This window comes from Oncorhynchus nerka, linkage group LG7 (genome assembly GCF_034236695.1).
Source record: "Oncorhynchus nerka isolate Pitt River linkage group LG7, Oner_Uvic_2.0, whole genome shotgun sequence".
Classification (NCBI taxonomy): Eukaryota; Metazoa; Chordata; class Actinopteri; order Salmoniformes; family Salmonidae; genus Oncorhynchus; species Oncorhynchus nerka.
Genome location: NC_088402.1, coordinates 82,749,034 through 82,774,796, shown reverse-complemented (window position 1 = coordinate 82,774,796; position 25,763 = coordinate 82,749,034). Strand labels below are relative to the sequence as shown.

At 45.5% G+C, this 25,763-nt stretch overlaps 1 protein-coding gene across 3 annotated transcripts in view; it reads left to right on the top strand.

Annotated features, from left to right (window-relative positions):
• LOC115132521 (adenylate cyclase type 6-like) overlaps positions 1-24,902 on the top strand; it is a 111,427-nt gene extending 86,525 nt beyond the window's left edge. For 2 of the 3 annotated variants that reach the window (XM_065020882.1, XM_065020881.1), the window contains exons 8-23: positions 1,724-1,882; positions 2,379-2,520; positions 3,848-3,985; positions 13,954-13,982; positions 14,132-14,279; positions 14,540-14,637; positions 14,842-14,929; positions 15,094-15,210; positions 15,503-15,661; positions 15,754-15,929; positions 16,171-16,206; positions 18,978-19,110; positions 19,948-20,211; positions 20,830-21,034; positions 21,536-21,660; positions 24,711-24,902. In XM_065020882.1, coding sequence (XP_064876954.1) covers positions 1,724-1,882; positions 2,379-2,520; positions 3,848-3,985; positions 13,954-13,982; positions 14,132-14,279; positions 14,540-14,637; positions 14,842-14,929; positions 15,094-15,210; positions 15,503-15,661; positions 15,754-15,929; positions 16,171-16,206; positions 18,978-19,110; positions 19,948-20,211; positions 20,830-21,034; positions 21,536-21,660; positions 24,711-24,839 — 2,146 coding nt within the window. In that variant the 3' untranslated portion in view covers positions 24,840-24,902. The remainder of the gene's footprint in view (positions 1-1,723; positions 1,883-2,378; positions 2,521-3,847; positions 3,986-13,953; positions 13,983-14,131; positions 14,280-14,539; positions 14,638-14,841; positions 14,930-15,093; positions 15,211-15,502; positions 15,662-15,753; positions 15,930-16,170; positions 16,207-18,977; positions 19,111-19,947; positions 20,212-20,829; positions 21,035-21,535; positions 21,661-24,710) is intronic. The other variant, XM_065020883.1, reaches the window with a different exon arrangement.
• The last annotated feature ends 861 nt before the right edge of the window (positions 24,903-25,763 follow it).

The following is a 25,763-nucleotide window of genomic DNA, read 5'->3' as shown; positions in this document are numbered from 1 at the left end:
CAGAAAGTTAAGCTTACGTAGCAAGAATCTTATTGACTAAAATGATTAAAATGATACAGTACTGCTGAAGTAGGCTAGCTGGCAGTGGCTGCGTTGTTGACTTTGTAGGCTAGCTGGCAGGGCTACAGTGCTGCTATTCGGGGGCTAGCTGGCTAGCTAGCAGTGTTGATTACGTTACGTTGCGTTAAAAGAACGACAATAGCTGGCTAGCTAACCTAGAAAATCGCTCTAGACTACACAATTATCTTTGATACAAAGACGGCTATGTAGCTAGCTATGTAGCTAGCTACGATCAAACAAATCAAACCGTTGTACTGTAATGAAATGAAATGAAAATGTGATACTACCTGTGGAGCGAAGCGGAATGCGACCGGGTTGTTGAGTGCGGAAGTTCTATTCGGTAGACGTTGGCTAGCTGTTGGCTAGCTAGCAGTGTCTCCTACGTTAAGGACGACAAATAGCTGGCTAGCTAACCTCGGTAAATTAAGATAATCACTCTAAAACTACACACTCTAAACTACACAATTATCTTGGATACGAAGACAGCAAAGACAACTATGTAGCTAGCTAACACTACACTAATCAAGTCGTTCAGTTGAGTGTAATAGCTTCTACAGTGCTGCTATTCGGTAGACGGTGGACGTTTGCTAGCTGGCTAGCTGCTGGGCAGATAGCAGTGTAGACTACGTTAGGACGACGAAATACGATAATTACGCAATTATCTTTGATACAATGACGGCTATGTAGCTAGCTAAGAAGAAATTGCTAAGATTAGACAAATCAAACCGTTGTACTATAATGAAATGTAATGAAATGTAATGAAAAGTTATACTACCTGCGGACCGAAGTGCGGATGCGACCGCTCGCTCCAACCCGGAAGTAAACAACACACAGACAGACAAACAGAAACAGACAGACAGACAGACAGACAGACAGACAGACAGGTACACATAAATACTCAAATGAATGATGTATGTCATTGAATTAGTAAGAAACATACAATCTATCGTAACAGGTGATTTTTGGTGTGTGTGTCTATCTCTGTCTGTTTGTGTGTGTGTGTGTCTATCTCTGTCTGTGTGTGTTTGTGTGTGTGTGTGTATATCTCTGTCTATGTGTGTTTGTGTGTGTTTCTATCTCTGTCTGTGTGTGTTTGTTTGTGTGTATATCTGTGTGTGTGTGTCTATCTGTGTGTGTGTGTGTCTGTCTATCTATGTGTGTGTGTATCTATGTGTGTGTGTCTAACTCTGTGTGTGTGTGTGTATGTGTGTGTGTGTGTGTGTGTGTTTGTGTGTATATCTGTGTGTGTGTGTCTATCTGTGTGTGTGTGTCTATCTATGTGTGTGTGTCTAACTCTGTGTGTGTGTGTGTGTGTGTGTGTGTGTGTGTGTGTGTGTGTGTGTGTGTGTGTGTGTGTGTGTGTGTGTGTGTGTCTATCTGTCTATCTATGTGTGTGTGTCTATCTATGTGTGTGTGTCTAACTCTGTGTGTGTCTAACTCTGTGTGTGTGTGTGTGTGTGTGTGTGTGTTTGTTTGTGTGTATATCTGTGTGTGTGTGTGTCTGTCTATCTATGTGTGTGCGTCTATCTATGTGTGTGCGTCTATCTATGTGTGTGTGTCTAACTCTGTGTGTGTGTGTGTGTGTGTGTGTGTGTATGTGTGTGTGTGTGTGTCTATCTCTCTCTGTGTGTGTGTGTCTATCTCTGTGTTTGTCTCTTTGCAGGCTGGTGAGAGAGGTCACAGGGGTCAACGTGAACATGCGTGTGGGTATCCATAGTGGCAGGGTCCACTGTGGGGTGCTGGGACTCAGGAAGTGGCAGTTTGACGTCTGGTCCAATGACGTCACACTAGCCAATCACATGGAGGCAGGGGGCGCGGCAGGGTAAGCCCTTCCCACCACAACACCATGAGAAACTCCTATAGAGTTACACTGACCATTCGTTTCAACATACCAGTTCAGGTTGTTACATTTATTGTAATTTTTCTTTATACATTTTCATGTGTCTTTGACTTACAGGCATATGGCTTAGACGCATTACAATTAAATGTGTGATGTGGGGCATCATAATAAAGTGTCGGTATTGATTAAACTCTTTCTGGCATTGCAGTCCCCGATATTGAAAATGTCCTTTGATATATTGGTTTTCAAGCCTCTCCTCTGGGACACCCAGCCGTTCCATGTATTTGAACTATTCCACAGCTAGCACACCTGATTCAGCTTGTCAACTAATTATCAAGCCCTTGATTAGGTGACTCAGACTAGCTAGTTATTAAGGGCTATACCAAAATGGTGCAATGTCGGGGGATCCCAGAGGAGAGGTTTGAAAACCTCTGCTCTGATAATAGTGTGTGAATGTGACCCCTGTGTGTGGTACCAGACGTATCCACATCACCAAGGCCACCCTACAGTACCTGAATGGGGACTATGAGGTGGAGCCGGGTTTCGGAGGGGACAGGAACGCCTATCTGAAGGAGAACAACATCGAGACGTTCCTGGTGCTGGGGTGCAGCCAGAAAAGGGTCTGTAGTTTATTTAACCTCTTGCTTCTACTTGAGACGCTTGCGTCTCATCCAGAGCTCTGGAAATGCAAATGCGCTACGTTAAATGCTAATAGTATTAGTTAAAACTCAAACGTTCATTAAAATACACATGCAGGGTATTGAATTAAAGCTACACTCGTTGTGAATCCAGGCAACAAGTCAGATTTTTAAAATGCTTTTCGGCGAAAGCATGAGAAGCTATTATCTGATAGCATGTAACACCACAAAAGACCCGCAGGGACGTAAACAAAATAATTAGCATATTCGGCGCTACACAAACCGCACAATAAAATAGAAAACATTCATTACCTTTGACCATCTTCTTTGTTGGCACTCCTAGATGTCCCATAATTTACATTTACATAATCACTATTGGGTCTTTTTTTCGATTAAATCGGTCCATATATAGCCTAGATATCGTTATATGTAGACTGTGTGATCAACGGAAAAGTCGATGATAAACTTTCACAAAACACTTCGAAATACTTTTGTAATGCAACTTTAGGTATTAGTACACGTTAATAAGCGATAAAATTCATCAGGAGGCGATGTAAAAATCATTAGCTGTCGTCTTGGAAAAAATGTCAGGAGAGAGCTCTTCCAAATTATCTGGGCGGAGACTGGAGGTAAGTGGTTCCCTTGATTCGGTTCAACCAAGAATCAAAGCTGAATCAAATGAGAAGACTCTAGACAACATGTGGAAGCGGTGGGAGTTGAAACCTCGGTCTTATGTAATTCGGTTCACTGTTAACAATTGATGGAAGTGGCGCAAGGATATTTATTTCCATTTTCTGTGATCAGGTTTTCCTGCGCTTTCCGATGTAACGCACGTTATATTATAGCCTCAGTCGCGATTTAACCAGTTTTAGAAACGTCTGAGTGTTTTCTATCCACACATACTAATCATATGAACGTACTATATTCCTGGCATGAGTAGCAGGGCGCTGAAATGTTGCGCGATTTTTAACAGAATGTTCGAAAAGGTAGAGGGTAGGAGGAAGAGGTTAAACACATTTAATAAATAGTTTTTCAACTACAGAAGAAGAAGAGCAAGTATACTTTATAGTTTTCAGACCACAGAAACTCTTCATTGCCTTTAGTTATCCATTTATTATTTGATCTTCTCGTTTTTGTGTTTCTGCTGGATAGTTCAATTCATTGTATTATCAAAAATAATGTATATTCTTCAAAATCTCTCTCTGACTCTTCTGTATAGAAATAATAGACTGAACAATTACTGTAGAACACATTCAGATGTCCAGTGTGATTAAGGTCCATTGGTGTGGTCTGTTCCCTCCACCGGCAGAAAGAGGAGAAGGCAGCGATGGCCAAGAGTGCCATGATGCAGCGGGTACGCGCCAACTCCACTGAGGGCCTGATGCCACGCTGGGTACCCGACACACGCTTCTCCAGGACCAAGGACTCCAAGGTCTTCAGACACATGGTGAGAGACACACTCTGGGAGGGATGGAGGCTGGATGAGGGAGAATGGATGGATGGGGTTGAGTAGGTTGATTGGTCACTGAGGGCCTGATGCCATGCTGGGTACCCGACACAAGGTTCTCCAGGACCAAGGACTCCAAGGTCTTCAGACACATGGTGAGAGACACACTCTGGGAGGGATGGAGGCTGGATGAGGGATGGAGGGATGGAGGGAGGCTGGATGAGGGAGAATGGATGGATGAGAGATGGATGGGGTTGAATAGGTTGATTGGTCACAGAGGGCCTGATGCCACACTGGGTACTCACCTGACACGAGGTTCTCCAGGACCAAGGACTTCAGACAGATGATGAGAGACTGATGACACCCTGATAGTGCTTAGCGATTAGTGCTTTTTGAGGTCGGTTCGGTTTCAATATTTTTTTAAAACATTAAATGGACTATGCATTATGTGCGTTGAATGCTGTAACAACATAGAATAAAACAATTCATAAAAGTCCCATGATGGTAGTGACTGCCAATGAATCACATTACTTTATAATAAAATATTTAAGTTGTCTATATTACATTTTGTTTTATTCAATTATTTTATTATTTCATTCCAAGTCATCTCATCTTTATAGAGCTGCTGCCTATGCTGTCTGACAAAATCACTATTTTAGTAGTTCTTCAGAATCAATAAGGTATACTTTTATGACTGCTGAATACCAACTATCAATCACTTAGATCATGTATTTTCAGGTAGAGATACCTCGCAAAGCAACTGCTCTCTATCCCTCTCCATCGCACGTTCTTCTGTCTCTTCTCTCTGTCTGCTCCACACCAACCTAATGTAGCAGGTCTATAGAAACACACAGACTGAACAAGTAGGTGTGCAATGGATTATGGTCATTGTAGTTAATTACCTCTTTTTCTGCACTAAACTATGTAGAATATTGGCCTGTTGGAAACTACAACTCCCTACTACATTGCACAGTTCAGGCTTGATCTGATTTACACTATAAATGCAAAAGTATGTGGACACCCCTTCAAATGAGTAGATTAGGCTATTTCAGCCACACCCGTTGCTGACAGGTGTATAAAATCGAGCTCAAACTTTCTCAGTAGATTGGCCTTACTGAAGAGCTCAGTGACTTTCACTGTCATAGTCAGTAAATCACATTAGGCCACACAAGCTCACAGAACGGACTGCTGAGTGCCGAAGCGTGCAGCGCGTAAAAATAGTCTGTCCTTGGTTGCAATACTCACTACCGAGTTCCCAACTTCTCTGGAAGCAACGTCAGCACAAGAACTGTTCATCTGGAGCTTCATGAAATGAGTTTCCATGGCCGAGCAGACGCACAAGTGCTACCTGCCCCAATGCATAGTGGCAAATGTAATGTTTGTGGAGGAGGAACAATGGTCTGGGCTGTTTTTCATGGTTCGGGCCTGTTAGTTCCAGTGAAGGGAAAACTTAATGCTACAGCATACAATGACATTCTAGACAATTCTGTGCTTCCAACTTTGTGGCATCAGTTTGGGGAAAGCCCTTTCCTGTTTCAGCATGACAATGCCCCCGTGCACAAAGCGAGGTCCATACAGAAATGGTTTGACGAGGTTGGTGTGGAAGAACTTGACTGGCCTGCACAGACCTCAACCCCATCGAACACCTTTGGGATGAATTGGAACAGCAACTGAGAGCCTTCCCAGAAGATTGGAGGCTGTTATAGCAGAAAAGGGGGGACCAATTCTATATTAATGCCCATGATTTTGGAATTAGATTTTCAATGAGCAGGTGTCCACATACTTTTGATCATGTAGTGCATCTCTAGAGAAACTGCTCAATGTGCTCATTGAGCTCACAGAGAAAAACAACATGGAAATCAGATAATTGAACCGTCTGTCAATTAGTTGTTTAAAATCCCCAAAATAACCGACATTTCGGGTATTGGCTCAGCACTACACCTTGATAAAGGCTCTTTGGACAAATAAATCCCCATCATGGAGAGATGAGTGTGTAACTTTATTTTCATTTGTCTGGACACGTTCAGGGACCAATTAGAATATGGCTGCCATGGACCAATTAGAATATGGCTGTCATGGACCAATTAGAATATGGCTGTCATGGACCAATTAGAATATGGCTGTCATGGACCAATTAGAATATGGCTGTCATGGACCAATTAGAATATGGCTGTCATGGACCAATTAGAATTGGTTGAGAACTGATAGATGATTGTTTTAGGATTCTTTCTAGTTGCTTTTAAAAGGGCTCTCTATGTTGTAGAATTCCTCTAGCTTTAATCAACTGTGTCTATTATAAGCCTAAAACTCTCAAACAGCCAATGGAAAGCCCAGAACCTGTATTGATTAGTACAGACCAACCAGCATCACAACAAGTGGGAGTTACACAGCCCTACTGTGGTTAGTGGACAGCCAACACCCAATGGAAGTTAGTGGCCAGCAGCAGACAGCCAGCCTTACACTTGTTAAAGACTGATATGATTCCGAGGAAGCATCATCAAAGACCCCACACACACCCCAGCTATGAGCTGTTCACTCCCTTACTGTCGGGCAAATGGTATCGGAGCATGAGGTCTGATACCAACAGAGAGAGTTTCTATCTACAAGCCATCAGACTGCTGAACACTTGAACTGGACTGACCACCTGCACTGACTCTACACCTTCAGAGAGAGAGGCACAGCTGCATGTGAGCTCTCACATTTTTCAACATGTTTTCTTTACAAAAGGATAGATTTGGAGTTCGATAAACTTTGATTTTTCGGCAGGTACATATGTAGGATGCTAACCTCCACAGCATGGCCTTCGCTCCAGATCAAAACTCCAAACATACAACCTGGTGTCCTCCGGTCTCTACTGTTTGTTTGCTAGAGCACCCTCCGTATAGCTTGGAAAAAGAAAACCTTGGAAGCAGTAATCTCTACAGTTCATTTTGGTCAAAACTAGCAAACAAACAGTAGAGACCGGAGGACACCATCCAACCTGGAACTGAGGGAGTAGTGTTTGGTCGGATGCTATTTTAAAAGCCAAGAAGAAAAAGAGAAAAAATGAAAAAAATAAATGATATAATGATATAAACAATGATATATTTCATGGGGACTGAACACTGAGTTAAGACTTGCAAGGACAGACCAGATACAAATTCAATTAGCATCAAGGTGTGAAGTAAAAGGTGTCGAGGCCTTTGGGCCCAACAAGTGGGCGAAGTCTTTGAAGCGTCCTCTGAAGCCCCCTCCTGCTGTTCAAAGACCATTCACTGGCATTTTCTACAATAAATCTGACTCCAGAAATAAAAGCTTCTCCCAAGTGGGTGTGACACCTACTCCTGTTACCTGCTGTACTGCTGCTTGGATTCCACCTGGCGATCTGTTCACCATCTGCCCTGGCCTGACTCCCCCTGTCTGGTACAAGTACCCCCACCACACTCCCCCCTCTCTCCCGAGCATTCGCTCACCTCCAGCACTCATGCGCTGTTGGTGCGAATGACTGAATTTACAATGGCTATATATAAAGTAGTTATATATTTTTTTTTTTCTTGTGCATTTTGCTATTTGCCTAATGACTCCTGCTTACTTTGTTGACTACAAACTTTCTTTACCCAACCGTGGGACAGACTATGTTTGTTCCCACACTCAGGACTCTGTCACTCTATTGGTTACACAGACTTTTGGCCTCCCATTCTATTCTAACCAGCTCTCGCTGTCTTTGTATTCATGTTACCTGATGAAATTGCTGTATAATATGTTCTTGTTGCCATCTAATGCACATTCAGATGTCATAAATCAGCACTGCAGATCTCTCCCTGTCCTCTGCCGTGCCTTGATTGTTTTACTGTTGATGATATCTGGAAATGTACATGTACACCCTGGACCATCTACTGTTGCTAGCCCCAACTCTGACTTGTACTCTGATATCTGCTTCACTGATTTCTGCTCCCGTAAAAGCCTGGGTTTTCTGCACGTTAGCACTAGAAGCTTATTACCTAAAATGGATCAATTGAAAGTGTGGGTTCACAGCTCCAGATGTGTTGGTCATTACTGAGACGTGGTTAAGGAAGAGTGTTTTGAATACTAATGTTAACCTTTCTGGTTATAACCTGTTTCGTCAAGACAGATCTTCCAAAGGTGTAGGAGTGGCAATCTTTACCAAGGACACCTTCAGTGCTCGGTTGTCTCCACCAAGTCTGTCCCCAAACAATTTGATTTGCTGGTTTTAAACATTAAACTTTCAAATCGCTTTTTGTTGACTTTTGCGTGATGCTATCGTCCTCCATCAGCACCGGCCTGTACCCTACCTGCCCTAAGCTCTCTCCTGTCCCCTTACACTAAATCTGAATTTGTCCTGCTAGGTGACCTAAACTGGGGCATGCTTAAACCACCTGACCAAGTCCTAAAGCAAGCTGATCCTAACTGTTATAGGCCTATTTTTATTTTGCCCTCTTTATCAAAAGTGTTGGAAAACTTGTCAATAATCAACTGACTGGCTTTCTTGATGTCTATAGCATTCTCTCGGGTATGCAATCTGGTTTCCACTCAGGTTATGGATGTGTCACTGCAACCTTAAAGGTACTCAATGATGTCCCCATTCAATCAATCAATCAAATGTATTTATAAAGCCCTTTTTACATCAGCCAATGTCACAAAGTGCTATCCAGAAACCCAGCCTAAAACCCCAAACAGCAAGCAATGCAAATGTAGAAGCATGGTGGCCAGGAAAAACCCTCTAGAAAGGCAGGAACCTAGGAAGAAACCTAGAGAGGAACCAGGCTCTAATGAACCAGGCTCTAAAGAGTCCTCTTCTGCTGTGCCGGGTGGAGATTATAACAGTGGCCAAGATGTTCAAACGTTCATAGATGACCAGCATGGTCTAATAATAATAATAATCACAGTGGTTGTAGAGGGTGCAACAGGTCAGCACCTCAGGAGTAAATGTCAGTTGGCTTTTCCATAGCCAATCATTCAGAGTTAGAGAGAGAGTCGAAAACAGCAGGTCCGGGACAAGGTAGCACGTTCGGTGAACAGGTCAGGGTTCCATAGCCGCAGGCAGAACAGTTGAAACTGGAGCAGCAACATGACCAGGTGGACTGGGGACAGCAAGGAGTCATCAGGCCAGGTAGTCCTGAGGCATGGTCCTAGGACTCAGGTTCCTCTGACAGAAGAGTTAGAGGGAGCATACTTAAATTCACACAGGACACTGGATAAGTCAGGAGAAATACTTCAGATATAACAGACTGACCCTAGCCCCCCGACACAAACTATTGCAGCATAAATACTGGAGGCTGAGACAGGAAGGGTCGGGAGACGCCGTGACCCCGTTTGACGATACCCCCGGACAGGGCCAACCAGGCAGGGGGAGTGAGGCCTAAGAGGGTTTTCCTATCTGAGATATCTACTGCAGCCCTCGTCCTCCACATACAATCTGCCAGTCAGATTATGTTAAAGGTCCCCAAAGTGCATACACCCCTGGGTCACTCCTCTTTTCAGTTTGCTGCATTGCCCTTGATTCTAAGCAATATTGTGCTGCTATTTTTATTGACTTGGCCTAAGCTTTTGATACGGTAGACCATTCCATTCTTGTGGGCCGGCCAAGGAGTATTTGTGTCTCTGAGGGGCCTTTGGGTTGGTTAGCCAACTACCTCTCTCAAAGAGTGCAGTGTATAAAGTCAGAAAATCTGCTGTCTCAGTCAATTCCTGTCACCAAGGGAGTACCCCAAGGCTCGATCCTAGGCCCCACACTCTTCTCAATTTACATCAACTACATAACTCAGGCAGTAGGGAGCTCTCTCATCCATTTATATGCAGATGATACAGTCTTATACTCAGCTGGCCCCTCCCTGGATTTTGTGTTAAATGCTCTACAACATAGATTTCTTAGTGTCCAACAAGCTTTCTCTACCCTTAACCTTGTTCTGAACACCTCCAAAACAAAGGTCATGTGGTTTGGTAAGAAGAATGCCCCTCTACCCACAGGTGTTATTACTACCTCTGACGGTTTAGAGCTTGAGGTAGTCACCTCACACACGTACTTGTGAGTATGGCTAGATAGTACACTGTCCTTCTGTTAGCACATATCAAAACTGCAGGCTAACGTTAAATTTAGACTTGGTTTCCTCTATCGTAATTGCTCCTCTTTCACCCCAGCTGCCAAACTAACCCTGATTCAGATGAACATCCTACCCATTCTAGAATACGGAGACATCATTTATAGATCAGCAGCTAAGGGTTGGTGCTCTCGAGCGGCTAGATGTTCTTTAACATTCGGCCATCAGATTTGCCTCAAATGCCCCTTATAGGACACATCACTGCACTCTATACTCCTCTGTAAACTGGTCGTCTCTGTTTACCCATCGCAAGACCCACTGGTTGATGCTTATTTATAAAACCCTCTTAGGCCTCACTCCCCCCTATCTGAGATATCTACTGCAGCCCTCATCCTCCACATACAACACCCGTTCTGCCAGTCACATTCTGTTAAAGGTCCCCAATGCACACACATCCCTGGGTCGCTCCTCTTTTCAGTTCGCTGCAGCTAGCGACTGGAACGAGCTGCAACAAACACTCAAACTGGACAGTTTATCTCCATCTCTTCATTCAAAGACTCAATCATGGACACTCTTATTGACAGTTGTGGCTGCTTTGTGTAATGTATTGTTGTCTCTACCTTCTTGAACTTTGTGCTGTTGACTTTGCCCAATAATGTTTGTACCATGTTTTGTGCTGCTACCATGTTGTGTTGTTTGTTATGTGTTGTTGTTGTCTTAGGTCTCTCTTTATGTAGTGTTGTCTCTCTTGTTGTGATGTGTGTTTTGTCCTATATTTATATTGTATTTATTTATATTGCCTAGTTAAATAAAGGTTAAATAAATAAAATAAATTTTAAAAAGTACACGCACGCACACACTGTCACGATCGTCGTATAGAACGGACCAAGGTGCAGCGTGGTGAGCGTACATTTTCCTTTATATGCAAATGTCGCCAACAAAACAATAATACAACAAAAACGGCCGTGACGCTCCATAAGGCTAAACATGCACAAACGAAGACAACTACCCACAAATAACAAAAGGAAAAAGGCTGCCTATGTATGATTCCCAATCAGAGACAACGATAGACAGCTGTCTCTGATTGAGAACCATACCCGGCTAAAACATAGAAACAAACAACCTAGAAGGCCCACCCCAAATCACACCCTGACCTAACCAAATAGAGAAATAAAACTGCTCTCTAAGGTCAGGGCACGCACACACAGACGCATTTATGCCACACACACATCACTACTGCTGCTACCAGTCTCTTATTATTATTGCTAAATCTACACACTTGCCTCCCAATTCCCCTTCCCAGAAAATATTCGACTGTAAATTGTACCTTCTTGTTTTATACTTTATTTTAACATGTTTATTCTACTGAGTCATTTGCTTTATGTTCTTATTCTTATGTTTTATTATTTCTTGTTGTTGTTGTTGCAATGTTGAGAATAACCTGCAAGCATTTCATTGGACAATTCACTGTACATTTACATGTTAGTAATTTATCAGACTCTTTTGTCCAGAGCCACTTACAGGACCAGTTAGGGTTAAGTGCCTTGCTCAGAGGCACATCGACAGATTTTTCACCTAGTCGGCTCTACATTCGGTTACTGGCCCAATGCTCTTAACCGCTAGACTACTTACATACGAATAATACAACTTTAAACTTGAATTTCACATCAACAATGATCTGATCAGTCAATGCAGGGCTGACCTGCAATTAACCTTTCTCATCTCCTCCTGTTGTCTGCAACCTCTCCTCTCCTCCTGTTGTCTGCAACCTCTCCTCCTCCTGTTGTCTGCAACCTCTCCTCTCCTCCTGTTGTCTGCAACCTCTCCTCTCCTCCTGTTGTCTGCAACCCCTCCTCTCCTCCTGTTGTCTGCAACCCCTCCTCCTGTTGTCTGCAACCTCTCCTCTCCTCCTGTTGTCTGCAACCTCTCCTCTCCTCCTGTTGTCTGCAACCTCTCCTCCTCCTGTTTCTGCAACCTCTCCTCTCCTCCTGTTGTCTGCAACCTCTCCTCTCCTCCTGTTGTCTGCAACCTCTCCTCTCCTCCTGTTGTCTGCAACCTCTCATCTCCTGTTGTCTGCAACCTGTCCTCCTCCTGTTGTCTGCAACCTCTCCTCTCCTCCTGTTGTCTGCAACCTCTCCTCTCCTCCTGTTGTCTGCATCCTCTCCTCCTCCTGTTGTCTGCAACCTCTCCTCCTCCTGTTGTCTGCAACCTCTCCTCTCCTCCTGTTGTCTGCAACCTCTCCTCTCCTCCTGTTGTCTGCATGCATCCTCTCCTCCTGTTGTCTGCATCCTCTCCTCTCCTCCTGTTGTCTGCATGCATCCTCTCCTCTCCTCCTGTTGTCTGCATCCTCTCCTCCTGTTGTCTGCAACCTCTCCTCTCCTCCTGTTGTCTGCAACCTCTCCTCTCCTCCTGTTGTCTGCAACCTCTTCTCTCCTCCTGTTGTCTGCATCCTCTCCTCTCCTCCTGTTGTCTGCATGCATCCTCTCCTCTCCTCCTGTTGTCTGCATCCTCTCCTCTCCTCCTGTTGTCTGCAATCTCTCCTCTCCTCCTGTTGTCTGCAACCTCTCCTCTCCTCCTATTGTCTGCAACCTCTCCTCTCCTCCTGTTGTCTGCAACCTCTCCTCTCCTCCTGTTGTCTGCATCCTCTCCTCTCCTCCTGTTGTCTGCATGCATCCTCTCCTCTCCTCCTGTTGTCTGCATGCATCCTCTCCTCTCCTCCTGTTGTCTGCAACCTCTCCTCTCCTCCTGTTGTCTGCAACCTCTCCTCTCCTCCTGTTGTCTGCAACCTCTCCTCACCTCCTGTTGTCTGCAACCTCTCCTCTCCTCCTGTTGTCTGCAACCTCTCCTCTCCTCCTGTTGTCTGCAACCTCTCCTCGCCTCCTGTTGTCTGCAACCTCTCCTCCTCCTGTTGTCTGCAACCTCTCCTCTCCTCCTGTTGTCTGCAACCTCTCCTCTCCTCCTGTTGTCTGCATCCTCTCCTCTCCTCCTGTTGTCTGCATCCTCTCCTCTCCTCCTGTTGTCTGCAATCTCTCCTCTCCTCCTGTTGGCTGCAACCTCTCCTCTCCTCCTGTTGTCTGCAACCTCTCCTCTCCTCCTGTTGTCTGCAACCTCTCCTCTCCTCCTGTTGTCTGCAACCTCTCCTCTCCTCCTGTTGTCTGCATCCTCTCCTCTCCTCCTGTTGTCTGCAATCCTCTCCTCTCCTCCTGTTGTCTGCAACCTCTCCTCTCCTCCTGTTGTCTGCAACCTCTCCTCTCCTCCTGTTGTCTGCAACCTCTCCTCTCCTCCTGTTGTCTGCATCCTCTCCTCTCCTCCTGTTGTCTGCAACCTCTCCTCTCCTCCTGTTGTCTGCAACCTCTCCTCGCCTCCTGTTGTCTGCAACCTCTCCTCTCCTCCTGTTGTCTGCATCCTCTCCTCCTCCTATTGTCTGCATCCTCTCCTCTCCTCCTGTTGTCTGCAACCTCTCCTCTCCTCCTGTTGTCTGCAACCTCTCCCCCTCCTGTTGTCTGCATCCTCTCCTCTCCTCCTGTTATCTGCAACCTCTCCTCTCCTCCTGTTGTCTGCAACCTCTCTCCTTTCCTATGTCTTTTGCTCTCCTCTCCTCACCCCTCCTCTTCTCATTTCCTCCATTCCCCTCATCTTCCCCTCTCCTCATCTTTCTCTCTCTCCTTCTCTGAGGGTTATTGCCCAGGGGGGGAGGAGGGTATAATTTGAATCCTTACAGCATTAATTAAAACATCAGTCTGGCTACCAGGGATTAAGTGTGCAGAAGTCTGAGTCAGCCAATGAAAAACACACAGAGTCAATCTTTCACTGTGGTTTTCACTGGCTACCTGTCTAAAACCTCATCTCGCTCTCTTTCTACCCCTCCCTCTTGCTCTCTCTATCGCTCGTTCTCTTTTCTTCTCTCCATCTTGTTCTCTCTTCTCCCAGGGAATTGATGAAACGTCCAGACAAGACAAGTGAGTTATCTTAATTTGGCCCAGTAGTTGTTAATGGGTTACTCTGTGTGTGTGTGTAGTGTAGTCATTGTCCCAGTATATATTATTGGGTTGCTGACTCTGTCTGTCCTGTCCGTCCTGTCTGGTCTGGTCTGGTCTGTCTTGTCTAGCCGTTGTTCCCAGGAGGCCCTGAACCCTGAGGATGAGGTGGATGAGTTTCTGGGCCGAGCCATCGACGCCCGCAGCATAGACCAACTCCGTAAAGACCACGTCAAGAAGTTCCTCCTCACCTTCCAGACAAAAGACCTGGAGAACAAGGTGGGAGGAGATAGGGTGGTGATTCATTGGCTGTGTCTGAAAGCATTACTAGGTGTTAAATCCTTGTTTTCTCAGTCCTTGTTTCCTCAATTCCAAAACCTCCCACTCAAATCTCATTGGAGGAGGAGGCTCCAATCCAAACCTCCTCAAATGAGCTTTGAAGTAAGGATTTGACAGCTAGAGATGTTTTTTGGGACATTATATGCAGAGTGTTGTGTGTTGTGTTGAGTTTGCTGCTCTTCTCCTCATTGTGTGTTTAGTTCTCCACGCAGGTGGATGATCGTTTCGGAGGCTACGTGGCCTGTGCTCTGTTAGTCTTCTGCTTCATCTGTTTCATTCAGATCATCATCTTCCCACAGTAAGTACTTCTCTTAAACCTCCACCTGTCTGTAACCATATGGAACTAACAAGGCTGCTAGTTGGTCAGGCTGAACCGACACAGGGTACCCAGCTCCAAGGACCAAATGAGGCCTTTTTAACCGATCATAGAAAATGTACTGAGTAGTGACCTGTGAGGATTGATTGTGGTGCAGTTGTGACTTGAGTCAGTTCCTCTCCACAGCACACCTCTCATGCTGGGTGTCTACATCATCATCTTCATCATCCTCGTCAACATCCTCTTCATCTGTGCCATTTACTCCTGCGTCAAGGTAAAGGACAGACTCCTCCATCATTTTTGAAATCATACAAGCACCTTTTATAGAGATGTACCCAAAAGTTAACATTTGTTTGAATTTGCATTTTCATGTATAACAAAATGAATAATATCCCCTCTCTCTCTCGCTCTCCCCCCTCCCCCTCTCTCTCCTCCCAGCTCTTCCCAGTTGCCTTGCAGACAGTGACTACGAGTATAGTCCAGTCTCGTACCAACAGTACCCTGGTGGGAGTTCTCACCATCCTACTTCTCTTCATGTCTGCCTTTGTTAACATGGTAGGCATGACAATTCTCCCAATAGTGCCTGCAAATGCACTACGAAAATGTCTGCACTCACTACTGTAAGAGTGTCTGCTAACTGACTAACACGTGTGTGTGTGTGTGTGTGTGTGTGTGTGTGTGTGTGTGTGTGTGTGTGTGTGTGTGTGTGTGTGTGTGTGTGTGTGTGTGTGTGTGTGTGTGTGTGTGTGTGTGTGTGTGTGAATTTAGTAGTTCAGTTTGCCATCTGTTCAGTTGGCTTCTCTGTTCAGTTGGTTGACGTGTGATTTAAGCCTGTGTCTCTCTCTAGTTGACCTGTGACAGAGAGGGCCTGGTGGACTGTGTGGTGCGTGAGAGGAACCTGTCCTCCAGCTTGGTGACTCTGTGTCTACTACACAACCTGAGCCAGTCAGCACAGGACGGACTGACCCTGTGCCCCAGCCAGCCCACACCATGCCACTTCCCTGAGGTGAGCCCAGCTGGGACGCTACTGTGTGTGTGGTGTGACTATTGTCTGTGTTTGTTAACATTGTTATAACTTGCTATGCCTCCCCCTTCCAGTATTTCTGCTACAGTGTTCTCCTGACCCTGCTGGCCTGCAGTGTGTTCCTCCACATCAGCAGTATAGGCAAGCTGGCCCTCATGGTGCTGATCCAGGTCACCTTCCTGTTGCTGGTGGAGTGGCCCCAGGTGGCCCTGTTCGACAACGCAGACCTGCTGCTCACCGCCAGCACCCTGTGAGTTAACACACACAGACACACACCACACACACACACCCTGTGAGTCACTAACTGTAGCCTACTGCCCACCCTAACCCTAGCCCACCCTAACCCTAGCCCACCCTAACCCTAGCCCACCTGAAATAGTATTTGTTCAAGTAGTACTTGTTTTCGTTCAAATACTTAAGCTGTGCAAAGCACAAAGGTCTTGTCAAGTGTTGAAACTATTTAATAAATGTGTGTGTTATTTTTTCCCTAGGATTCCTAGTTTCAATGAAACAACTACAGAGACATGGTACGTTCATTTCTGTCTTTAGGTCTCATAGTGTCAGTGTTCTGTTCCCATGTCTACTCCTAGACTGAGTCCATCCTCCCTGTCTCCTCTCAGCTCAATGTTCTGTTCCCATGTCTACTCCTAGACTGAGTCCATCCTCCCTGTCTCCTCTCAGCTCAATGTTCTGTTACCATGTCTACTCCTAGACTGAGTCCATCCTCCCTGTCTCCTCTCAGCTCAATGTTCTGTTACCATGTCTACTCCTAGACTGAGTCCATCCTCCCTGTCTCCTCTCAGCTCAATGTTCTGTTACCATGTCTACTCCTAGACTGAGTCCATCCTCCCTGTCTCCTCTCAACTCAGTGTTCTGTTACCATGTCTACTCCTAGACTGAGTCCATCCTCCCTGTCTCCTCTCAACTCAGTGTTCTGTTACCATGTCTACTCCTAGACTGAGTCCATCCTCCCTGTCTCCTCTCAACTCAATGTTCTGTTACCATGTCTACTCCTAGACTGAGTCCATCCTCTCCCTGTCTCCTCTCAACTCAATGTTCTGTTACCATGTCTACTCCTAGACTAAGTCCATCCTCTCCCTGTCTCCTCTCAGCTCAATGTTCTGTTACCATGTCTACTCCTAGACTAAGTCCATCCTCTCCCTGTCTCCTCTCAGCTCAGTGTTCTGTTACCATGTCTACTCCTAGACTGAGTCCATCCTCCCTGTCCTCTCAACTCAGTGTTCTGTTACCATGTCTACTCCTAGACTGAGTCCATCCTCTCCCTGTCTCCTCTCAGCTCAATGTTCTGTTACCATGTCTACTCATAGACTGAGTCCATCCTCTCCCTGTCTCCTCTCAGCTCAATGTTCTGTTACCATGTCTACTCCTAGACTGAGTCCATCCTCCCTGTCTCCTCTCAACTCAATGTTCTGTTACCATGTCTACTCCTAGACTGAGTCCATCCTCCCTGTCTCCTCTCAGCTCAATGTTCTGTTACCATGTCTACTCCTAGACTGAGTCCATCCTCCCTGTCTCCTCTCAGCTCAATGTTCTGTTACCATGTCTACTCCTAGACTAAGTCCATCCTCTCCCTGTCTCCTCTCAGCTCAGTGTTCTGTTACCATGTCTACTCCTAGACTGAGTCCATCCTCCCTGTCCTCTCAACTCAGTGTTCTGTTACCATGTCTACTCCTAGACTGAGTCCATCCTCTCCCTGTCTCCTCTCAGCTCAATGTTCTGTTACCATGTCTACTCATAGACTGAGTCCATCCTCTCCCTGTCTCCTCTCAGCTCAATGTTCTGTTACCATGTCTATTCCTAGACTGAGTCCATCCTCCCTGTCTCCTCTCAGCTCAATGTTCTGTTACCATGTCTACTCCTAGACTGAGTCCATCCTCCCTGTCTCCTCTCAACTCAATGTTCTGTTACCATGTCTACTCCTAGACTGAGTCCATCCTCCCTGTCTCCTCTCAGCTCAATGTTCTGTTACCATGTCTACTCCTAGACTGAGTCCATCCTCCCTGTCTCCTCTCAACTCAATGTTCTGTTACCATGTCTACTCCTAGACTGAGTCCATCCTCCCTGTCTCCTCTCAACTCAATGTTATGTTACCATGTCTACTCCTAGACTGAGTCCATCCTCCCTGTCTCCTCTCAACTCAATGTTCTGTTACCATGTCTACTCCTAGACTGAGTCCATTATCCCCGTCTCCTCTAAACTCAATGTTCTGTTGCCATCGCTACTCCTAGACTGAGTCCATCCTCTCCCTGTCTCCTCTCAACTCAGTGTTCTGTTACCATGTCTACTCCTAGACTGAGTCCATCCTCTCCCTGTCTCCTCTCAGCTCAATATTCTGTTACCATGTCTACTCCTAGACTGAGTCCATCCTCCCTGTCTCCTCTCAACTCAGTGTTCTGTTACCATGTCTACTCCTAGACTGAGTCCATCCTCTCCCTGTCTCCTCTCAACTCAGTGTTCTGTTACCATGTCTACTCCTAGACTGAGTCCATCCTCTCCCTGTCTCCTCTCAGCTCAATATTCTGTTACCATGTCTACTCCTAGACTGAGTCCATCCTCCCTGTCTCCTCTCAACTCAGTGTTCTGTTACCATGTCTACTCCTAGACTGAGTCCATCCTCTCCCTGTCTCCTCTCAGCTCAATGTTCTGTTACCATGTCTACTCATAGACTGAGTCCATCCTCTCCCTGTCTCCTCTCAGCTCAATGTTCTGTTACCATGTCTACTCCTAGACTGAGTCCATCCTCCCTGTCTCCTCTCAACTCAATGTTCTGTTACCATGTCTACTCCTAGACTGAGTCCATCCTCCCTGTCTCCTCTCAGCTCAATGTTCTGTTACCATGTCTACTCCTAGACTGAGTCCATCCTCCCTGTCTCCTCTCAACTCAATGTTCTGTTACCATGTCTACTCCTAGACTGAGTCCATCCTCTCCCTGTCTCCTCTCAGCTCAATGTTCTGTTACCATGTCTACTCCTAGACTGAGTCCATTCTCCCCCTGTCTCCTCTTGGTCAGGAGTGTGATTGGTTGATTGATTGTTGTCCTGTGTCCCCTCAGCCAGGAGTGTGATTGATTGATTGATTGTTGGTTGGTTGATTGTTGTCCTGTCTCCTCTCAGCCAGGAGTGTGATTGGTTGATTGATTGTTGTCCTGTCTCCTCTTGGCCAGGAGTGTGATTGGTTGATTGATTGTTGTCCTGTCTCCTCTCAGCCAGGAGTGTGATTGATTGATTGATTGATTGATTGTTGGTTGGTTGATTGTGGTTCTGTTTCCTCCATCCAGCCAGGAGACTGTGACCAAGGTGTCCCTAAAGGTCATGACCCCTGTCATCCTTACGGTGTTCGTCCTGGCTCTGTACCTACATGCTCAGCAGGTGGAGTCCACTGCACGCCTCGACTTCCTGTGGAAGCTGCAGGTAGGACCCGGTCTCACACACACTGGTCCAGCAGGTGGAGTCCACCGCACGCCTCGACTTCCTGTGGAAGCTGCAGGTAGGACCCGGTCTCACACACACTGGTCCAGCAGGTGGAGTCCACCGCACGCCTCGACTTCCTGTGGAAGCTGCAGGTAGGACCCGGTCTCACACACACTGGTCCAGCAGGTGGAGTCCACCGCACGCCTCGACTTCCTGTGGAAGCTGCAGGTAGGACCCGATCTCACACACACTGGTCCAGCAGGTGGAGTCCACTGCACGCCTCGACTTCCTGTGGAAGCTGCAGGTAGTACCCGGTCTCACACACACTGGTCCAGCAGGTGGAGTCCACCGCACGCCTCGACTTCCTGTGGAAGCTGCAGGTAGGACCCGGTCTCACACACACTGGTCCAGCAGGTGGAGTCCACCGCACGCCTCGTTTGTTGTATCTGGTGACATCACTAAGATTGCAGGGCTCTTTCTCCATTTATCAAACGGAGTGACGTTACTCTCACCTCTGGTCGAACTTTACTGTACCAAAAACCAATCAGCATTCTGAGTTCCTCTCAAAACCTACAGACAGACAGTGGTTGACCCATTCTCCTGTGTCTGTCCTCTCCAGGCCACAGGCCTTTTAACAAACCGTATCCCCATTCCCCTGTGTCTGTCCTCTCCAGGCCACAGGCCTTTTAACAAACCGTATCCCCATTCCCCTGTGTCTGTCCTCTCCAGGCCACAGGCCTTTTAACAAACCGTATCCCCATTCCCCTGTCTGTTCTCTTCAGGCCACAGGCCTTTTAACAAACCGTATCCCCATTCCCCTGTGTCTGTCCTCTCCAGGCCACAGAGGAGAAAGAGGAGATGGAGGAGCTTCAGGCCTACAACCGCCGGCTCCTCCACAACATCCTGCCTAAAGACGTGGCCGCCCACTTCCTGACGCGGGAGAGGCGAAACGACGAGCTCTACTACCAGTCCTGTGAGTGTGTGGCCGTCATGTTCGCCTCCATCTCCAACTTCTCTGAGTTCTACGTAGAGCTGGAGGCCAACAACGAGGGAGTGGAGTGTCTCCGGCTGCTCAACGAGATCATCGCAGACTTTGACGAGGTTTGTTTCTCTGTATGTACTTTTAATCATCCAAGAGCCAATGAGGAGGGAGGGGAGGGGAGGAGGATGGGGAAGACTGAGGGAAGGTGGAGGAGTGGAAGATTCAAAAGTATAATGGCGGGAGATCGTAAATCGCTTAGGAATAGTCTGTAATGAAAGCCACAAATCAGCAATGGAGGGAACAGTAAAAATAGTCTATGCATGATGACATGTTCTGTGTCTACGAAAGAAGACTGTAGTTCGTAATGCTCTTCCTTTCCACTGATGACAATCCTTTGACTACATTTTTACATTACATATTAGTCACTTAGCAGATGCTCTTATCCAGCTAGGTGGGACAACCACATATGTCAGTCATAGTAAGTACATTTTTCCTCAATAAAGTAGCTATGAGTGAAGTCAGTGTGAGTAGGGGGATGGGAGTGTTAGTTCATGAAAGGCTCTTTTTTTCTCTTTTTTTGACTTGCTTTTCCCTTATGAAAAATGTATCAACTCCTGCAAAAATGTCCATTAATTATAATCCACAGAATAATTGAAATTTCCTGTTGCTGCAGGATTTTTTCCCCTGCTGTAGCAAACTGTCTCAAATGAAGATCCTACGTCTGTTCCTCCCCCCAGATCATCAGTGAGGACCAGTTCCGCCAGCTGGAAAAGATAAAGACCATCGGTAGCACTTATATGGCAGCCTCTGGCCTCAACGACTCTACCTACGACCGCGAGGGACGATCACACATCCTGGCTCTGGCAGACTACGCTATGAGACTCAAAGAACAGATGAAGTACATCAATGAACACTCCTTCAATAACTTCCAGATGAAAATAGGTGAGTCCCTGGAACTATAGTAGAGATAAGTTAGGGTGGTATGGTAGTAGCAGGAGTCGGAGGAGGAGGAGGAGGCGTAGGAGGAGGAGTAGTAGTAGTAGTAGAAAGAGGAGTAGGAGTAGGATGCTATCTGCGTATCCGAACAGTTGTGTGTAAACGAAAGACAGTCACTGAGAAATGCTGTCGGCTGCAGCTAAGTTAAAACACTGTACAGTAAGTGTGTATTTTGCGTTTGTGAAATAATTTTTGATGTAATATGAAAGTAGAAGAATTTATGTTTCTAGAACCATACCGTAATTAAGAATCCATTCACGTTTAGAAGGAGTATTTGGCTGTCTTGTCTTCCAGAGCCAATTCACCTGGAAAACAAAACATGTGATGTCCTTTGGACTATAAGAAGTAAGGTTAGGCTCCATTATTGGGCTAGGGTTCAGTTAAGAGGTAGGTAGAGTGAAGTGGTGTGAGGCAGGGAGGCAGGTTGACTGTGGTCTCCTCATGCAGGTCTCAACATGGGTCCGGTGGTGGCTGGGGTGATCGGGGCCAGGAAGCCCCAGTATGACATCTGGGGGAACACTGTCAACGTAGCCAGTCGGATGGACAGCACCGGAGTCCCAGACTGCATACAGGTACATACACCTACTTATATATGTCATTGAGTCCTACAGCTTTCACTTTTAACACTTATTGAAATGCAATATTAATTAGTCAATTAATTTAATGGATAATAAACAGATGATGAGCTTGAACTCAATATACAGTAGATTGTGTCCCCTCTGTTCTTCATGACCAGTGCTTCCACCTGCTGTACATAAAACCCTACTGCAGCTCATGAGAAGGGCTTACCAAGAAAAACTTTCCAAAAGGACTAATTTGAGGCAGAAAGGAGTTGCAGCACTTAACAAAAGAGGCAGAGATTCATTTATTTGAATCCATTATTCAGGATGAGTACAGGTGACTGACGTTTAGGCGTCAAGCTTGACATCTTCCTTAAGAGTATTTTGCGACCATGAGTTTTTACAAGGAAGGAACAATAGCTGTAACTAGATACCAAGTGTTCCACTTCAACTAGATCTACACTTTCCATCATATACTCTTCCTTCCGCTGTGTAGTGCCTTGAACATTATAGAATAGAACAGAACACAATTGAATAGAATAGAACAGAACACAATTGAATTCCAGCCGGTGTCTATTCCACAAGTTACCACCAGCAAAATCTATGACATTAAAATGCCTATTTACTCTGTTCCATCTGACTGCGCAATCCACTATCTCATCAGCCCAGCCAAGCAATTTATAAATGTGACCTCCATTATAAAAATCTTCTAGACATTATCTCCCATTTCTTTTAGACTAACATTTAGTTTTATACAGAGGAGATTTGTATTAACTTGCTGTCTGTCTCTCCGACATTTGCAATATTGTTTCAATATTCAAATTCTATCTCCAGCTGTCCTATAGTAATGAATGTGTCAGGAGTCAGGACGAGACAGACCGGCAGGCAGCTTTTCTCAGTCGGTCGCAATCATGAATCATTGTTATGGATATATACAAACAAATGTCAATTGAAAAAAGGTCAAACGAAATGTTTGGAGGGTATATTGGCATGGGTGTTGTTTGGCCCGAGACCGTGCCAATATCCTCCAAACACTGTCTTTATCACTGTATCACTTTAATAAAACGGGTTACCAACATATTCAAATAATGATTGATATTTTTACATAAAAAACGTTATTTTTATGAATTTATTCATACTATTTCATCCTTCCACAACATATATAGTCCTGACACAAATCTAGGGTTGCTACCCAACCCGGCTGGTCGTACGTTCTCTCGGTTCAGTTGCCAGAGACGTGACCCAGTCGTTCAGTCTTTCTGTTCTGTATCTATGGACACGACCCAGTCGTTCGTTCTAAATGTTCCATTGCCATACTGGCTGGCGACGTTCTTATCCCTTGCTTCCTAGCTAGTCAACCATGGCTAACTTAGTCACGTCAAACAGTGCAGACAGAATGACCACAGTAGCTGCATTTGCTTTTGTTTACGTTGTTTTCTACTGACATTTATATAGACACATATACCAATGAGCTAATGAGGTGTGATTTCGCAGGGCATAGAAAATGTGCTCTCGTCAGGACACTGTTGTTCAGAGGAGCTAGTCAACAACACAGATAACACAATCACTTCAAGCTGGAAACAAGCTGCGCTTTGTTCCGTTTGACCTTTTTTCAGTCAACATTTATTTGTAAATATCCATAAAATTGTGGGGGTGGCAGGTAGCCTAGTGGTTAGAGGCAGGTAGCCTAGTGGTTAGAGGCAGGTAGCCTAGTGGTTAGAGGCAGGTAGCCTAGTGGTTAGAGGCAGGTAGCCTAGTGGTTAGAGGCAGGTAGCCTAGTGGTTAGAGGCAGGTAGCCTAGTGGTGATTAGAGGCAGGTAGCCTAGTGGTTAGGTGATTAGAGGCAGGTAGCCTAGTGGTTAGAGGCAGGTAGCCTAGTGGTTAGAGGCAGGTAGCCTAGTGGTTAGAGGCAGGTAGCCTAGTGGTTAGAGGCAGGTAGCCTAGTGGTTAGAGGCAGGTAGCCTAGTGGTTAGAGGCAGGTAGCCTAGTGATTAGAGGCAGGTAGCCTAGTGATTAGAGGCAGGTAGCCTAGTGGTTAGAGGCAGGTAGCCTAGTGGTTAGAGGCAGGTAGCCTAGTGGTTAGAGGCAGGTAGCCTAGTGGTTAGAGGCAGGTAGCCTAGTGGTTAGAGTATTTGGTCGGTAACCGAAAGGTTGCAAGATCGAATCCCCGAGTTGACAAGGTAAAAATCTGTCGTTCTCCCCTGAACAAGGCAGTTAACCCACTGTTCCTAGGCCATTATTGAAAATAAGAATTTGTTCTTAACTGACTTGCCTAGTTCAATAAAGGTAAAACATTTTTAAATAAAATAAATGATGCCAGCTGATTCATGATTTCAACTGACTGAGAAACGCTGCCTCTCTGTCTGTCTCGTCCAGGCTCCCGACACGTTTATTACTATGGGACAGCTGGAGATCCAATTTGAATATTGTCGCGATCGTCGTAAGAAGCGAACCAAAGTGCAGCGTGGTATGAATGCATAATTTAATAGATGACGAAAAACACGAAATAAACTGTACAAAAACAATAAACAAATAACGACCGTGACGCTATCATAAGAACTGTGCTGACACAAGCAACTAACATAGACAATCACCCACAAACAAACAGTGAAACCCAGGCTACCTAAGTATGATTCTCAATCAGAGACAACTAATGACACCTGCCTCAGATTGAGAACCATACTAGGCCGAAACATAGAAATCCCAAAATCATAGAAAAACAAACATAGACTGCCCACCCCAACTCACGCCCTGACCATACTAAATAATGACAAAAACAACAGAAATAAAGGTCAGAACATGACAAATATTGATTTTTTTTGTGCAAATGTCAGAGAGACAGAGAGTAAGGTTTATACAAGTCTCTGCTGTTGAAAACTAAATGTTAGTCTAAAAGAAATATGAGATAATGTCCAGATGCTTTTTATAATGGAGATCAAGTTTATAAATTGCCTGGCTGGGCTGATGAGACAGTGGATTGAGCAGTCACAAGGAACAGGGTAAATTGGCAATGACACACACACATACACACACTTAAGTGTTCTTGTGTTGTCTTGTCCCAGGTGACCACAGACCTGTACCACGTCCTGGTACAAAAGGGCTACCAGCTGGACCACAGAGGCCTGGTTAAGGTGAAGGGGAAGGGAGAGATGACCACATACTTTCTTACCAGTGGTCCCAATGGTCCCTAGGGCAGTTAACCACCGACGGTCATGGGATTACCGCTGGCTGCTAATGCATGAAGAAAAGAGAGATGAGGGGGGTGAGTGAGTTAGTGGAAGAGGGAGAATGGGGGGAAGAAGTTGGAAGAGAGAGAGGGGGGTGAGTTAGGGAAAGAGGGAGAATGGGGGAAGAAGTTGGAAGAGAGAGGGGGAGTGAATGAGTTAAGGAAAAAGAGGGAGAATGGGGGAAGAAGTTGGAAAGAGAGAGGGGGAGTGAGTGAGTTAGGGAGAATGGGGGGAGAAGTGAGACGAGAGGGGGGTGAGTGAGTGAGTTAGGGAAAGAGGGAGAGTAGGGGGGGAAGTGAGAAGAGAAGTGGAGAGTGAGGAGAGACTGAGAGAGCAAGAAAGAGAGAGAGACAAACGGCTAATGAACACTGGAACAAAAAGAAAAAAACAGTTCAGCTCCATGATGGACAGGTGTTTGTGTGTGACCATGTATTCTTCTGCACACAACTTTAGAGTTGCGTCTCAAATGCCACCCTATTCCCTATATAGGGGCCCTGGTCAAAATTAGTGCACTATATAGGGAATAGGGTGTCGTATGGAACGCACCCACATACATTTTTTTCTTACTTCAACACTTTTTTGACAAAGCTACTTGAAAGATATAAAGAAATAATTATAATGAAGACCTGTTGCCTTACAGAACAAAAGGCTATATTTGTTTTGTTGTGAGCTACACTACAAGTAGTTCACGTCTGGAGTCATTATTTATTTTTCACTGAAATGTATCGTTTTTTGTTGTAGTGACGACCTTGGAACATAAACTATATATGTATTATATGAAATATGCAAAGATAAGAAGAAAAGGATGAACACGACCAAAGAACATGTTTGATTACGAGAGACTGACTCTACATACATCTACCAATTTCAGTTTGAAATGAATGCAGA